Genomic DNA, 17,144 nt, shown 5'->3' on the forward strand with positions numbered 1-17,144 from the left:
CATTTCTTATAATAGATATATCTTTACAGTTACCTGAAAGATAAGGCTGAAAGTATGTCCTGTGTAAATGGAGTTTTGCAGAATTCTCAGTTGGAGGCAAATTAGCTAATTTAAAAGTAGTCTTAAGGGCTTGTCTTGATGTAATCCTATTATATAGAGTGTATCTAATAATAATAATATAATAATAACTCCCGTATATAGCGTTTAACGTCTTGGGAGTAGCAAGGTACAGCTTGCCATGCTAGAGCCGTTCGGTATACAAGGAAGGTAATGTGGCTAGCACTACGCTTTAACCGTCTATTATTAGCTCAGGATTGTGAATAATAAATACTCATTTAAGGCTGAGTCGACCTAGGTACCCAAACTATTTTTATTTTATTAAAAATAGTCGACTGATGGACTGCCGGCTGTAGGATTCGAACCCACAACCTTTAGATTGGTAGACGAGAGCTGTACCTCTACGCCACCGGGCACCTATATAGTGTATCTCAGATGGTTAATATGTTTAATATAGCTTGGGCAGTGATATAGTTTTAAAAGATAATCTAATTCTGAGTGAAACAAGTGAAAAATGTGCCTGTCGGTACTGAAAAATGATGAGGATATGTTGATACTTCGACGTATTTTTAGAAAAAAATGCTGACAACGTTGATTTGTTTCAGTCAAGATTAAATTATCTTTTAAAACTATATCACTGCCTAAGCTATATTAAGCATATTAATCATCTGAGATACACTCTATAATATAGGATTACATCAAGACAAGACTTTAAGACTACCTTTAATTTAGCTAATTTGCCGCCAACTGAGAACTCCATTTACTCAGGACATACTTTCAGGTAACTGTAAAGCTATATCTATTATAGGATTGGTAACAAGTTAGATCTTTTACAATACGGATGGAAGAAAGATCAAAAAGGGAATCTGACACCTATTCAATCAACAGAAGATGTGGCGCCTCCTGACCTACTAAAATTATTTTTTTGTAATTGCAAAGAGAGTTGATTGCTCTTGTAGAAAACTAGGTTTTAAATGTTCTTCAAAGTGAGGTCAGTGCTGCGGAATCAGATGCACAAACTTTTGTATTTTAGTTGAGGACGAAAATGACGCTCAGGATGACGTCATAGCAAATTTAATTTAATAACATTAAACAAGTTGCAACAGAGACATCTAAGACAACTCTTAAGAATAAAATGGTTCCATCATGTCTCAAACATATCGGTCCTTGAAAAAGCTAACTGCGAGAGTATTGAAGTCATTATTACAAAGTCCCGCTTAAGATGGGCTGGTCACGTATGCAGAATGCAAGAAAACCGCATACCAAAATCTCTGCTTTACGGTGAGCTTGTAGACGGTAAGAGGAAGCTGGGTGGACAACTCAAAAGGTTCAAGGATATTTTCCACGAAAACTTAAAGGGAATTAACAAGCAGAATGAGTAGGAAGAGGCAGCTCACAATAGAACGGAATGGAGAAGAATTGTAAAGTCAGTTAAGAGCGACAACCAAAAAGTAAAGAGGCAACAAAGCAATGAGATTTTTGAATGTCTGGAGTGCGGTAGACAGATAACATCACGTATCGGGCTTTTCAGTCACAGAAAAGCTCATGAAAGAAAACGCCTTGCGTGACCATCTTCTGATGCGTGTCAAATACTCGTCAGCGAGTAATGGCGGTATGGTATGGTATGGTAATTTAATAACTTTAATTTAATAATAATTTTTTTAACGATAACTTTATTTAATAAATAATAATTAAACGGTAATTTTAATTGTTTTAATGCTTAAATTTATACTTGGTTTATCTATATTAACACTATACTGTTAACGCAAAAATTATAGCTGATTGGTTTAAAAAAAAACTGGAAAATTACTCTCTATTACTATTTATTTTAGAAATAATATATAATATAGAATTTTAGAAAAAAAATGATTAAAGTAAAGTATTCTAAATTTTAATTCTCTACAAAAAATATATCTTTAGTTTTTTCGAAAAAAGTTATGCAAACGGAGATATTTGAAAAAAACAAAAAAATCCAAGATGGCGGCGGTTTTTTTCAAACTTCACCCACTGGGACCGAATGGGACTTTTGAGTGGTTAAATAGGAGATCGTTATCTACACATTCCCGTTGAGATCGGTTGGTTACTAATTTTTTCCACTTCAACCTCCAGATTGACTGGCCTAATCGATTAACCGTCAAAAATACTTACGTTTCTTTTAAAAAAACACAAAATAACACAAATTACACTTGTGAGAGCTATGAATTCAAATTCATAGTAGAAAACTGGAAAATTTGAGGTTATGGTTCGCGGGTACGTTAAGGCGCTTTCGGATGTCACTAAAAACTCTAAAGTTACTCTTGAGAACACTGAACCTGTCTTATTTTGTACAACTGTTCGGAATAATTATTTATGACTTGGAAGCTTATACATATTTTAGGCAAATAAAGCAAAAAAATAGCAGCCTAAGCTGAAACTTATCAAGTTAAAAAAAATAATTCCTAATTAATAATAATCCAATTTATAAAAAAAAGAACACATTATAATTCCTAATCTTAATGTGTGACTGATGACCAAGAATCGATTCGTTCTATTTTAAAAACGACAAGAGTGGCTGGTATGAGGTTTGAAGCAGAATAAGGCAGGATTATAGCAGCCAAAACAGAAACTTTTTTCAGCCATCCTGCTTTTATTGTGTTGCTATGTGTGACGTCACCAATCAGACTTAAACTTGCTGTATCTTAAAAACAGCAAGTGTTGCTGTGATGAAATTTAGAGCAGGATGCAACAGGGGTATAGCAGCGCAAGCGGGAACCAGTTTTGGCGACTCTGCTTCTCATGTGTTGCCAACTGGGAAGTAAGCAACCAAAATAAAAGTAACTATTGCTCAAAATTGGTAGGTGTGGCTGGGATGGGATTTGAAGCAGGATAACGCAGGATTGTAGCAGCCCAAGCAGGATCGTATTTTATAATTCCTGCTTTCAATGAGTTGCTAACTTCCCCGATCTTTATTAATCCTTAAAGACGCCATGATTAGCTGACTTATTAGATATGTTTTTCATTTACCTATTTATTTGAATTTACCTATTTATCAACTGAAAACGGAACTGAAGAATCTGGAATACTCCACCGTCTAAGACACTTGAAAAAGTTCTTCAGAACTTACGACCGAAAAAAATCAAAGGTTTCCCTTGATTTAAGTAAAGACAATCTTCGGATTGTCACGGGGTTTCTAACAGGGCACTGTCTCCTCAACGAACACCTCAGTAGCCTGAAGCTGAGAAACAACGGCGAATGCAGATTCTGTGGGGAAAATGGGGAAACACCAGAACACCTTATCACTGAGTGCGCCGAGATGACATCAATCGTTCGTGCCCTTTTTTCATCAATCCATTATACCCTTTTTGAGTCACATCTTCGTTATGACCTTCCATTCTGGGGCAACAAAATTTGATCGTATTTTCAAACTTCAAAAGAGACCAGTTCGATATTTATTGGGACTGAACAAAAAATACTGACTCTTTCTTCTTTATTCATTTTTCAATCTGTTTGCTTAATCCGCAAGCACATATCTGCTATTCCCGAAAGGCCATCTCATAACTATCCACTTAGGAATGCGGAGCACGATCTTTATCTGCCAACCCCGAGCTCAGAACTAGTTAAAGGCTCAATACCGTACAATGCCAAAAAAATGTACAATCATCTGCCTTTGAATATCAAGTCGCTTTCATTCTTTCCCGCATTTCGCAAAGCTCTGAAATCATACACTTACTGGAGAGAGCCCTATATGCGGTAAACGATTTTTTTTGTTGATATTTAATCATGAACAATTTCGAATTTTATTAATCATATCCATTTACAATTTTCCTATTGTAAAATTTTATGTTCTATTTGTAATTTTAATGACTTAATTTTTTTGGAATTGTATGATTTGTATTGTATATTTTTTATTATTTGTATATTTTTTTTGCTTTTGTTTGTTTTGTAAATGCTTTTGTCGATGCAGCTATTTTGGCTTTTTGCACAAAAAAGGTTTATTTTGTATATATTTTAAAAATTTTTACTGGGCAAAACTGTCAGAAACCTTCATATTGTCTTCTTTTTCGATAAAAATCTTTCAGCCCTTCAATCTACGAAGTTTGGCTGTAAATCCTTTATATTGAAGGAAATTCTTCAATTCTGACAATACTGATCTGACTTTTGTCTGTGGTTATTACATACTGTAAATAAACAAAGGGTTAGATTACATTTTGTTTGTATTTGTTAGGTTAAAACATTGTACTTATAATTTGCCTGTAATTTGAGGATACGTAGACGTTCAATTAATTTTAAATTATTAACATATGCAGTGATCTTTATAAAAAACTACCTAATATACTCGTTCACATCTAAAATAAAAAAAATTCTCTATTAAGCAAACAACTAATTAAATAACTAATCTATATAAACCGCTTCTCGTAATAGATAACTTAAAAACAGGATGCAGTAAAATACTATTTCACAAATACATTCAACTTTTTCCTGATATTGCTTATTACGTTACAAATTGACTGCTTCATTTTATTATGCTTATCTATATTGATTTCTATTGTTACAAACCTGTATATGCCATATGTGATGTCCGCCACAAAGTGGGTAAAGTAGTGAAATTCGTCGCAGTTGTTTATTTTAAAATAATTAATACTCTTTTTTTTTGTCGATAAACTTGACCTGAAATTCCAATAACTATTATTTTAAACTGGAAATTGTTTCGATAAGAAAAAATTAAGATAAATTTTTTTTCTGATATAAAGGAGTCTTTGAAATAACCAATTAATCAGTAGAAAATATAATATACGTATATTTTTGGTATAGGCTTGATGCATTCTCCGCCGGTGCTGCCACCGCCCGAGAATATCGTAAATAACAAACACATACAAATACACGGGTTTAAATGGCGAGTAAACAAAAAAATTAGTATATAATTATTCTAAAAGTGTTAGAAAGTATAATTTGTGGAAATTCTAAACAAAAAAATAAAAAGGTAAATATTTTGATATCTTCAGAAGGTCTAACTTGCATTATAATTTATTATTCCGGTTAAAAACAAATTTAGATGAGTTCAACTACGGTAGGCATTTATACATTCCGTACATGTATACGGCACCTACCACAATCTCATTGGTCAGATTTGAATTTTAAACCAATTAAACTCAGAGAGCCATACGGGAGTATGGAATGTAAGACAGTGCCATGCGCACTTACGGAATGTACCTGGTAATTATGCTTGCAGCAGAAAGTAACGCGTGGCTGTGGCTCCGTCACTGAGGCCATCGCTACGTGAAGCTTCGTGAACGAGACGTCCGTGGTTCAAAACTCACGCCGGACCATAACTTTTTATTTTTTTACAATTGTTTTTATTTTTTGAAAAAGCTGTAAATATTTAATAGCAATCAAAATACGGATTGCGTTGGTTTCACTCTTTTTGGTGGTTGGTAGGGTTAGATTGAATATTTGGTGGAGTTAGTTGCGTTGGTTAAGATGGTTAGTTAGTGGGGTCGATTGCGTTGGTTAGGTTAGCTATTTGGTGGGGTTGGTTTGGTTTTAGTTGGAATGCTCTATAACAAAGCGTTAATAGTCATGTCTAAGGTACATTCCGGAAGTACAGGGTGGGTCAAATTCGACGCTTTTAAATGGAAACACCCTTTTCTATAGGAGATAGACAAAAACTAATATCGGTGTCTGGAGCTCAATTTTTGTCATCTGTTACTGTTTCGGAATTACGGGGTGTTTTTCAAAAATATGCATTTTTAACAAATCGCTGTAACTTTTTTGCTATGGAAAATTTTGTATTTTTATGAAAACATTTCCAAAGCACCTTTTTACGTAGAATTTAATGGTTTAAGTATAATTTTTTTAAAATTAATAATTTAAGAATTATCAACAGAAAATTTGATTTTTTATATGAGACACCCTGTATATCTGTAATTTATTGAAAATAATTTAAAATTACCTTTCCAAAAATATAATACACTTGATATTATGCTCGATTCCTCTTCGAGATATAGGGTATACAAAAATTCGCCCGCTTTAATTAAGTAGGCTTTGAATGGCACCGACTGTAATGCAAAAAAATTCTAGCTGTGAGCATCAATTAAAACGAAAATAATATTTGCTATGAGAGATGCAGAATTTTATAAAAATTTAAAATATATTTAACCAACATCAATACATTTAAACTATATCTGATAACAATAAAAATAAATAGCAAACCAACACATGAGATTTTGCTGCAGGTGTTGGACCGTCTTCTGTTATATCGACCATCTTCTGTTATGGACAGACGGGGCCATTTCTGAACATTTCTCGCGGAATTCCTTAACTCAGTGGGGGTGAGAGAATCCCTCTCATAACTGCTAAGTAAGTATTTCTAATTCTTGTCTAGATTATACGGAAGAATAAGGAACCTTTATTCTTCCGCAAATATATCCATAGGATTAGATCCATGGGCACTAAGTCAGGTGGCCTCGACGGCCAACGGCTGGGATCTTGGTTAGCTATTCAATTATTCTTGAAATTGGCTGCAAAAATTTGCTGATAACTTCAGCGTTCTGAGGCGGTGCCTCTTCTTGCTGGAAAAATATGGTTTCGAGTTAAATTAAGGGCATATCATAAATAAGAGGTCCAAAGCCTACTAGTTAAAAGTGGAGAACTTTTAAAAATTCTGTATTTCGAAGGGGAATATAACAAAATATCAAGTGTGGTATATTTTTGGAAAGGTAATTTTAAATTCTTTTCGGTTAATTAAAAATATAGACTGTGTCCCAAATAAAAAATCAATTTTTTTGTTGATAACTTTTAAATTATTAATTTTAAAAAAATTATACTTATACCATTAAATTCTACGTAAAAAGGTGCTTTGGAAATGTTTTCATAGAAATGCAAAATTTTCCATAGCAAAAAAGTTACAGCGATTTGTTAAAAATGCACATTTTTGAAAAACACCCCGTAACTCCTAAACGGTAACAGATATTGATATGCGGTTTTCACCATCATGTTTTTGATGAAAATTGAGCTCCAGACACCGATATTAGTTTTCGTCTATCTGCTATAGAAAAGGGTGTTTCCATTTAAAAGCGTCGAATTTGACCCAACCTGTACATATGGCACTGTCTTACATTCCATACTCGCGTATGGCACTCGGAGTTTAATTGGTTTAAATTTCAAATCTGACCAATGGGATTGCTAGGTGCCGTATATATGTACGGAATGTGTAAATACCTACGGTAGAGAGTATAGTCTTATCACCGGTTTTGCTAGTGGGGCGTAATTGAAGTTATTTCGAACATTTTTTAAAGGTATACCTATAATCAAGGAGCCTTGGAAAAATAGAATTGATCATCTAATGTTTTTAGTTACTTTACTTGGCCGGTTAAAAGATACACAAATCGTATTTTTAATGATATCTCAATGTTTTCAAATGGAACAAGGGTGGCTCGTTACTCTCGTTAGCATATTTGGAAAAAGCATTTTTTTACGATTAATTTGGTACCACACATTTGGTATTTCCCGGCAAATTGTCGTTATAAACCGCATGTTACAATTTCAAATAAACCATATGCGAAAATGTCAAAAGTTGACATATTATATGTCATTCTATTCAAAGTGTCATTTTCTATCGAATAAAGTAGAAATATACCGAGGGTGCCATTTAAAAATCAAAAGTTGTAGTCATTCCCGGTGAAACAGGAAGTGATCAAAAACAGTTGAATACGCAAGACAATCCTGATTTATGTCATATGTTAACGTACCAAATCTCGTTTTTTTTATCTAAAAAATAAAAAAGTTATAGGGGTGAGCCACTTTTGAGATGCACCCGGTATTGAACAGTACCGTAATATAGTTATGTATATGATTTAAATACATTTGATATTTTCGTACACATTTTATATTTTATATCATGTCATTTAAATTAACATTTTTTTTGTTTTTATGGCGTTTCTCCAATCTAGTCAATGGTTTTAACAGGTATATGTCGTAAAATTCTTGTTAACTGTTCATTTAAGCTTAATTATGGTTTTTATTTGAAAAAATCTAATATTTTTAAAATTGGTAATTAATTTTAATTTGCTTGTTTCCTTTTCTAATACCAACATATGTTTGGCAGACATTATTTATTTTTCTATTAAAACAATGTACATCCTTATAGCTTTATTTACAACAAAGGAAAGTAAAAAGGCAAATATTAATATAAGAATATTCATATCCTAATGTTGATTTTCAGTCGTCTATAATGTGTTTTCTTCCTTCTTTATCTCCATACTTAAATAGAAAAGTTTGGTCAGTTAAAAATTCTCTAGAAATGCCTTGTTCGTCACATGGCTCGTTGTCGAAATCATTGCAAACAGCGCCATATGGGCACGATTTTATTTCCCTAAAATACAGGTTTATTTCAGTTTAGGTCACAATTGTTGCAACAAAAAATTACACAACTTATCGACATATGGGTAATTATTAATTATTTTGTAATCGAGGTGTGTCTCACTTGGGTAAAAAATGTTCATGTACTGCCAAAATGTCATTCTACAAGTACAAGCGACCGCCAATGACTGCGAAGAAGACTGCCTATAACTACCATGTAATTATTATAGGCGACTGCCATAAGATTTCCACTCACTACCAGCGACTGCCAATAAAATGTACATGTAATTCCAGTAGTGAGGCACCCCTCGCTTGTCCAGGAGGCAGTGAAGATTTTCGGTACTTATTTTTCCAGTCAGCAAACACCGTTTGCTGTTGCAAATTTCATATAGTATATGCAGAGCTGCAAGCTCACAGAAGTCTTAAGTCTTTTTTTGATTTAAATCATTTTAATGGCTCAAGTCATTTGATTTTGTCATTTTTCGAAAGCTGACTTAAGACTTAAAATTTAAGTCTTTTTGAAATGATTTGTGATTTAAATCTTTATTCCGAAATAGAAAAAGATTTAAGTCTTTTTATAAAAGGCCAATTTCGTAAATCAGCCAGACATGCTTCTGATTATAGTTTGTGATAGTACGTTAAATTTCAAGCAAATGGGAAAATAAAGGTTACAGATTTCAAAAAACTGTCAAATTTTTATATCCGCAAATTTTCAGTCAAACTGACTTTCCTCCATTTGGGATGTTGCCAGACTGTTATTTCCATTTAATAAAATAATTCACTGTAATAAATGTCAAACATATAAATAACTGGGAAAATAAGTGAAAGAATTGGGAATCTATACTAATATATAAAATCCTTAAGTGACTGACATACTGATTAATCACGATCCTGCTCAAACCACTCAACGTAAGAAGCTCAATTTTGGCATACAGGTTGATTATAGGGTGTAGAGTTTCGATAAGAAGGGATTTTTCGAAATTCCAGTTCCAAGAGGGTGTAACCACCCCTCAAATATTACAATATTTTTTATTTAAAAAACGGTTAAGTTTCCGAAAAAACGCTTAAATACATATATTTTGTTTTTTGCATATTTTAAGATTTTTTAAAAATGTATACAGGGTGTTTCGAAAAATCTGGTCATTGATTAATCACGATCCTGCTTAAAGCGCTTGACGTAAAAAGCTAATTTTTGGAAAACAGATTGACTTTAGGGTGTAGAGGTTCGATAAGAAGGGATTTTTCGAAACTCGATTTCTAAGGGGGTGAAACTATCCCTCAAATATTAAAATATTTTTTATTTAAAAACCGGTGAGTTTTTCGGAAAACCTCTTAAACATGTATATTTTATTTTGTTGTTTTACATATTTTAAGATTTTCTATAAATTTATACAGGGTGTTTTATAAAATATGACCATTGAGTAATCACGATTCTGCTTAAACTGCTTGGCGTTTAAAGCTGATTTTTGGGAAACGGATTGACTGTAGGGTGTAGAGGTTCGATAAGGAGGGGTTTCTCGAATCTCAAATTCCAAGAGGGTTCAAACGGCCCTCAAATATTACAATATTTGTTATTTAAAAAACGGTTAGTCTTTCGGGAAGACGCTTGGACAAGCATAATTTATTTGTTTTTTTACATCTTATGAATTTTTTTAAAAAATCATACAGGGTGTTTCAAAAAGTTGGGTCATTTCTTAACCACGATTCTGCTTAAATTGCTTGACGTAAAAAGCTTATTTTTGGCAAACGGATTTTTCGAAAGTCAAATTCCAACGAGATGAAACTACCCTTCAAATATTACCAAGTTATATAATAATATCGCCATATTGTTTTTTCTCATGCTGACATAAATGTGAAAAAAATTTATCCAGTTTGTATGTTAATCGAAATTCTTGCTTTGCTTTATCATCACCATTACAAATGATTAATTCGACGCGAACGAAGTCGCTGGTACACGCTAGTGGTATTATATAATCACACCAACAATACCTAAATCCAAAAAGAACCAAAACCAAAACAGAACCAAAATCCCAATAATATAAAAAGAAATATATTTATATTCAAAAGAAGGTTCAAGAAAATAAACAAACATTTACTTAGGTGTTAAGATAATTAATAAGTTATTGGATATAATTTTTAATAGCATCTATTAAAAATAAATCATATTTTTTTCCATAGCAACTGTTAAAATTACCTTATGTCTATCAAAAATAGTAGATAAAATAGTACTTTAACCGCAAGGGTAGATTAAATGATACTGTAACAGCGAGGATAGGTAAAAAACTTTATTTATTCTCGCACGTTTTTGAATTGCTTCCATTTTTGAAAATGTTTGTATTCCTTTTCATTTTTCATTTCAGATTTCCACATTCAGAAAATGTTTGTATTCCTTTTCATTTCCGATTTTTGAAAATGTTTGTATTCCTTTTCATAAGTTATTCGGGATTTAAATGGAAGTAGTTTGGATATGGCGTTTGTCGCCTCAGCTTGGTTGTGTAGGTCCAATTCAATCAGCAATCGACACACGAAAGAGAATTAAACAATATTGACTCAAAACTGACAACTAAAGAGACAGCTTTATTTATTTGTTAAATGACATAGAAACCAATGCCAACCCAGCATAATATTTTTTCTACTCGTAATAAATTCCTTGAAATAATAATTTCTGAATATTTTTTAAAACGTAACTCGCTATGGAAAAAAATATTGTTTTATACACGACGATAAAATTGCATTATCGAAAATAATTGCCTACCGAACTGTAACTAAAATAATTCACTCGCGATTTCATCGCTCGTGAATTAATCTTTTCGGTCGACGATAAAATACCATTTTATTGTCTTTTATAAAAAATAACTATTAATGCTCAATGTCCAAAATTAAATCATATCTGAATAAAACCAATTTGAGTTTGAACCTTACTATGTTAATGATTTTTGAGAGCGACAGTTATTGATTGTGAATGTGAATAGTAACACGAAATAGTAACATTTTTTAATAAACTAAATATGTTAGATGCTGTATCTAAAAAGTTTGTTCCACATGTACTGTGGTCGTTTTGCCGTCGTTTTCATTTTATATCTCGATATACTTAGAGAACAACTAAAGAGCGAGATCAAATTATAAAATTCTTCACTCATATGATATGTGTAACCCCGCAAGCGTTTTAGTAAAAAGCATTAAACCTTTTTACGATGTACTGATCGTTTCCACTCTTCAAACAACTGTAAAATCTCTCTTCGCTTAAACAATAAAACTTTTTCTTTCCACAACTTATTTGTTTCGTACTGGCCAGATTCTATAATAAAATAAACACATTTAAATATTAGCTGTTTATGTACCGAATGCGCCAATTTCATGATAATGCCCGCAGATTATACATGGTGCTACAAATTCGCGGTACGAGCATTGGTATCTCGGTAACCGTAATAGATACGAACATGATTAAATTGGGGTAAAGTTGCGCTTTGGGATGTTCACCAAGATGCCATCAAAAAAGTTTTAATAATTTCAAGGATTGCTGAGTTTTTTTGGAAAACGTATTTTTTTGAAGATTAATTTTATTTCTTCTTGTCATTACTTTTAAGAAAATCAAAAAACTAATTGCACATTTTCATAGCCACTTTCTAAGGGCTATCTGATAATATTTTTAGATTTTAAAATTAGCTGATAATTTGTGAGATACAGAGGCCAACTTAATTTTTTTAAATGCGGACCTGCATTTTTTATTTTAGATTTTGAAAGAACTTGGTCTCCTGAGTACAATGATATGCCACACTTAATATTTGTTTTTTGTTTCGGACATTGGAACAGAATTTATTTAAACTAATTTCAAGTCCGGCTCTGTTTTTATTCTTGAATATTTAATCTATTCATCGTTACAATATTGATAAGCTTTCAAACTTAACAATGACGTGGGGTAAAACATTGAATATGGAAAATCAAATGCAATAAAATAATAAAAAATTATAAACAAATGAATACATTACTTCACGTCATTTGTAAAAGTGAAATCAATTCATCTCAACATTTACAGTAAAGAGCACAAAATGCATTCGGAAGTATAAGAAGAAAGATCAAAGAGTTATAAATAAAATTGAACGAAAAATAAATTTGTGCAATAGGGAGGGTGGTCGACCTTTCGAACTCATGTAGAGGATTAGAAACTAGTTTGTAGAAGTTGATTTATTTATAATAACTACTATTAATATTACGCATAATATTAGATAGCACACTGAGATTTCAAATTCACAATAAAGAAAGTTAAAAATAATATTTTGAAATTGCTGACCTGGATATAATTTATTTGAATCTTCCAATTGGCTCGATTTTCCTTATTCAATGTCAATTAGCGCTGATCAATATTGTTGCGATGAATATAATCTGATTAAATAATTAAAAAAACCAGAGTGGGGCTGGAAATTATTTTAAATAACAATTAAATAATTTTCTTGTTGTTAAGGTACCCAAAACAAAAAAAAGTATAAAGTGTGGCATATCATTGTGCTCAAGAGACCGAGTTGTTTCAAAACCGGAAATAAAAAATGCAGGTCCATATTTAAAAAATTATGTTGGCCTCTGTATCTCACAAATTATCGTCTAATTTGAAAATCTAAAAATACTATCAGATAGCACTAATAAAGTGGCTATGAAAATGTGCAATTAGTTTTTTGATTTTCTAAAATAACGACAGCAATAAATAAAATTAATTTTCAAAAATATCCGTTTTTTTTTTCAAAAACCAGCAATCCTTGAAATTATTAAAACTTTTTTGATGGTATCTTGATGAACATCCCAAAGCGCAACTTTGTCCCGATTTAACCATGTTCCTATCTACTACGGTTACCGAGATACCAATGCTCGTATCTCGAATTTGTAGCACCCTGTATAGGGTGAGTCTTAAATAAGTGCACTTATTTTCAGGTTTGGTAGATTTTGATAAAAGTAACATATTTTCCCTTTACCGTTTTTCAAATAAGTTCAAAATAACCGAATAATTTTACAATGAAAATAAAAAAAAAAATTATTGCTTAAATTTTGAGAACCACTGGATCTTTTCTGGGTTTTCTTTCTTGTAAATTTAATTTACTACTTATGTTGCCGTATTATGAAGAAATTATGTTTTTATTGTTTTTTAACTAAAAACTAAAAAAAATCCATTATTTTTGCGAAAGAAACTCATAATCGTGTTTCTGCCCAAGTAGCAAAAAGAAATTCTAAAAGGATTGAATTATTTTATAACAGTCGAATAGCGTTGTCTTAAGGACTGCCTGATTTTATTAAGCGTTTGGTTTCGACCATTCTGTTTTTTAATAAAAGTTGTCATATTAAACTATTTTCTAGTGGTTTTTACAACGTATCCTATAACGCATTAAACGATAATTTCTTTTAGTATGATATAACACTTAATAAGACAATGCTATATGATAACAAACATATTATTTTATTAGACTCTTATACCCACCATGTAAGAGTTCTATAATATTCATATAACTAGTAGTCACAAGATCATATAATAGTTACTTAAACTTGTCTTATTAAAGTTGTATTACGTTGTATGATAGAACGTTTTATTGCGTTAAACTACGGTGCTGTATACAACACAGTTATATAGCCTTATATGATAAAATTGTGATTAACACAATAAATTCGCTGTAATATCTGCATTATAAAACTGGTAATATATAATATAACCTCATTTTAATTTAAATGGTATACCTAGTTATTTATTTTGTTATTGTTGTTGTTGTAAAAGTAATATCTACGTACGAGTATAATCAATCACAGCTATTATGAATTCTGGACAAAGTTGGAAAAAACTTAACAAACGCAGTGTAGTAGGGTAGCAGTGTAGGGTAGCAGGGTAGTTATAAATAGCCTTATATGATAAAATTGTGATTAACACAATAAATTCGCTGTAATATCTGCATTATAAAACTGGTAATATATAATATAACCTCATTTTAATTTAAATGGTATACCTAGTTATTTATTTTGTTATTGTTGTTGTTGTAAAAGTAATATCTACGTACGAGTATAATCAATCACAGCTATTATGAATTCTGGACAAAGTTGGAAAAAACTTAACAAACGCAGTGTAGTAGGGTAGCAGTGTAGGGTAGCAGAGTAGTTATAAAGAGCATGTAAGAAAAAACTCCTCGAAATTACGGCAAATAATCTCGAGAATTCCCTGCGTTCTCAAAAACCAAAATCTCTCGGGTTGTCTGGCTTCTTCAAAGCATTGTTGCCACGTTGGTGTAAAAGTTTTACTGTAGTAATGTTTGTATTGTTTTATTGTTGTTTTTCCAAGTCCTTAGGTTGCCGCTCACAAGTCGGGCACGCATGAAATGCATTGCGCGTGCATGAATCCATGAAAATCTGATCATGTTTGTTTGTTTAAATACTAATCAAATGAGATTTGGCAACATCTATTTGTCACAAATCTCAATATGTCCAAAATAGTTCTATAGTGCCTGAAAATTCTGCGTAATGATGGATATTTATCCTATACCGTTTTATTTTACAACAAAGACTTATTTAAGGGATTCATTTATAATAAAATGGTTGCATTATAATTCGCCATGTTTAAGGCAGAATTTTTGTATGGCCTATGGTCGCCATTATATGAAGCAAAATTAAAAACATCAAAATACATTGTAAAATGTTATTTTTGAGAACTATTTTGTGATAAGATTCCCACATACAGTAATGAAGTGTTTAATTAAATTAAAAACAAGAATTTTTGAAAATTTTATTTTATTTTATTGTTTAAATTTATATGTAAACCTTAATCGAAATTAAAGCGCTTTAATTTTTTGCCAAATACATACCTATATAATCTACCAGTAAAATTTTCGGCGCAACAAAAATTGTCCCTACTTTTCAAACCCTATTAATGATTTTTTATATTACATATTTGTTGTATCTTCTGGCTCTACCCGCCATTTTCATTGTCGAGTAAAGTCTCCTTTTTAACAATCCACATCCTCTAGATTCATTTTACGACACGCTTAAAATATAATTTGCTACTAATATTCTTCGGTAAAAAATAAAATACTCTTGTACCTCGCTAAATGATCAAATGTTTTTATTGTTCTGTTTCTTAGATGTGACCACGTAATACACAATAAAACTAGTTTTATAATAGTCATATAATGCTGTGTAAAATAGTTGCATTAGAGTTGTATACCCGTTTTATAGAACTTCTATACTACTAAAAGGTTGTATAAAAATGGGCCTTTTTTGGTTGTAAAGCTATCATATTACGGTCATATAGCACGTTATATGAATTCAGGTATCCTATAAAAATTATCACATAGCTGTTTATACAACCTTTATAAAATAAAATTTGTTACTTGGGTGGGCTGGATATATACTACCCCTAAAAATATTTTCACTTGTTTAAGGCTCACCCTGAATGTGTAATAGTAAGGGGACCCAAGCGCACAGAAAAAAAACAATGTCATAAGTTGGATTATGACGACTTGTGTACTTGACAAGTACGCCAATATTTGCGTACTTGGCAAGTATACTAGCTTTGTAAACAATATTTTTTTTGCAATAAGCTTGACCCCGCGGCACGACGAGTGACAAATAATTGCACAAGGAAATCGCTCACACAACATGGCAAGCTTATCCCAATAAAGGTTATTGATTTGTAAGGTAAAAATGATAATGCTCTGTAAAGTGAGTTATAATGACTATGGGAGTTATAGGTTTGATATGTATTTGGTATCCTAGTAATAATGCTGAAATAATGATAAGGTAAAAATAAAATTCATAAGAAAATTAATAATTTCTTACCATCACGAACAAAATTAACACCATTACACTTAAACCTAATTTATTCATACTGATTTATTATTAATTAGGTACTAATTAAATAATAAAATCAAATATATAAAGTTTTTAAATGAAGTGTGCAAATATCTCTCACAACACGAACAAAAAATCCTTCAAAAACGCTGCAAGCCGCGTCAAACTATAAAAGCTATTTTGAGAATGTTTATAATTTAAATTAATCAAAGAAAGTTTCGTTGTATCATTTGTTTATAATAAATAAATTAAGCGAGGATGTGTATTTACAGCGTCCTCATTATACCGTACCGTTAGTATATAGAGGGAGAGAACATGGTGTTGATGTTTATTACTTTACTTATCGTATCGTCTTCGGCATGTTTTTAATGAACCAGTGAAAGTAGTAATTGAAGATGATTGCTAATGCATTTTGGCATTTAATATTCAATTGCAAATGGGCATTTTACGTTTTTAGTTGAATTGTACACAAAAAAACTGTTAAATACCTTTTCCTTGATGCTACAGTGTATACAGGGTTGTTCACCACATACGACGCGGAGTATTGTAGCTAAACTATTAGATTTTTGCAAATTGTAAGTTTTGGGTTCGTTGAAGGACTATTAGAGCTACAATTCAAAAATATTTTTACAAGATACAGAGTGTCCCAAATAAATAAAAAATATCAAAGTTGTATTTTTTTAAATGGAACACCCTGTATATTGTTACATTTTTAGTTTCTGCTATTAAAATAATAATAAATTTGATTAAGATTTACCGCGTTTTAATCTTACTGTTTTTGAAATATTTAGGTTTTTGTCAAAATACAGTAATGATTTTAATGTTTTATTTCTCTAGGTGTATTTAAGTTTTTAAAACCAAATGTTGTACTGAACTATTTCTATTTACCATATTTTGTGTTGCAATAATAAAAATTATACTACCTTATACAGAGT

The 17,144-nt window shown here is 31.4% G+C and overlaps 1 protein-coding gene across 1 annotated transcript; it reads right to left on the reverse strand.

Moving 5' to 3' along the window:
* Window positions 1-8,171: 8,171 nt before the first annotated feature.
* Window positions 8,172-16,397, reverse strand: LOC115874443. The gene is made up of 3 exons (XM_030889604.1): window positions 16,198-16,397; window positions 11,580-11,692; window positions 8,172-8,407 (listed from the first exon to the last, which is right to left on the reverse strand). Exons 1-3 carry the CDS (start codon window positions 16,243-16,245, stop codon window positions 8,254-8,256), a joined length of 315 nt encoding a protein of 104 aa, XP_030745464.1. The 5' UTR covers window positions 16,246-16,397; the 3' UTR covers window positions 8,172-8,253.
* Window positions 16,398-17,144: the final 747 nt, after the last annotated feature.

The sequence above is a fragment of the Sitophilus oryzae genome, unplaced genomic scaffold, assembly GCF_002938485.1.
Source record: "Sitophilus oryzae breed Bouriz unplaced genomic scaffold, Soryzae_2.0 scaffold_1297_pilon_pilon, whole genome shotgun sequence".
Lineage (NCBI taxonomy): Eukaryota > Metazoa > Arthropoda > Insecta > Coleoptera > Curculionidae > Sitophilus > Sitophilus oryzae.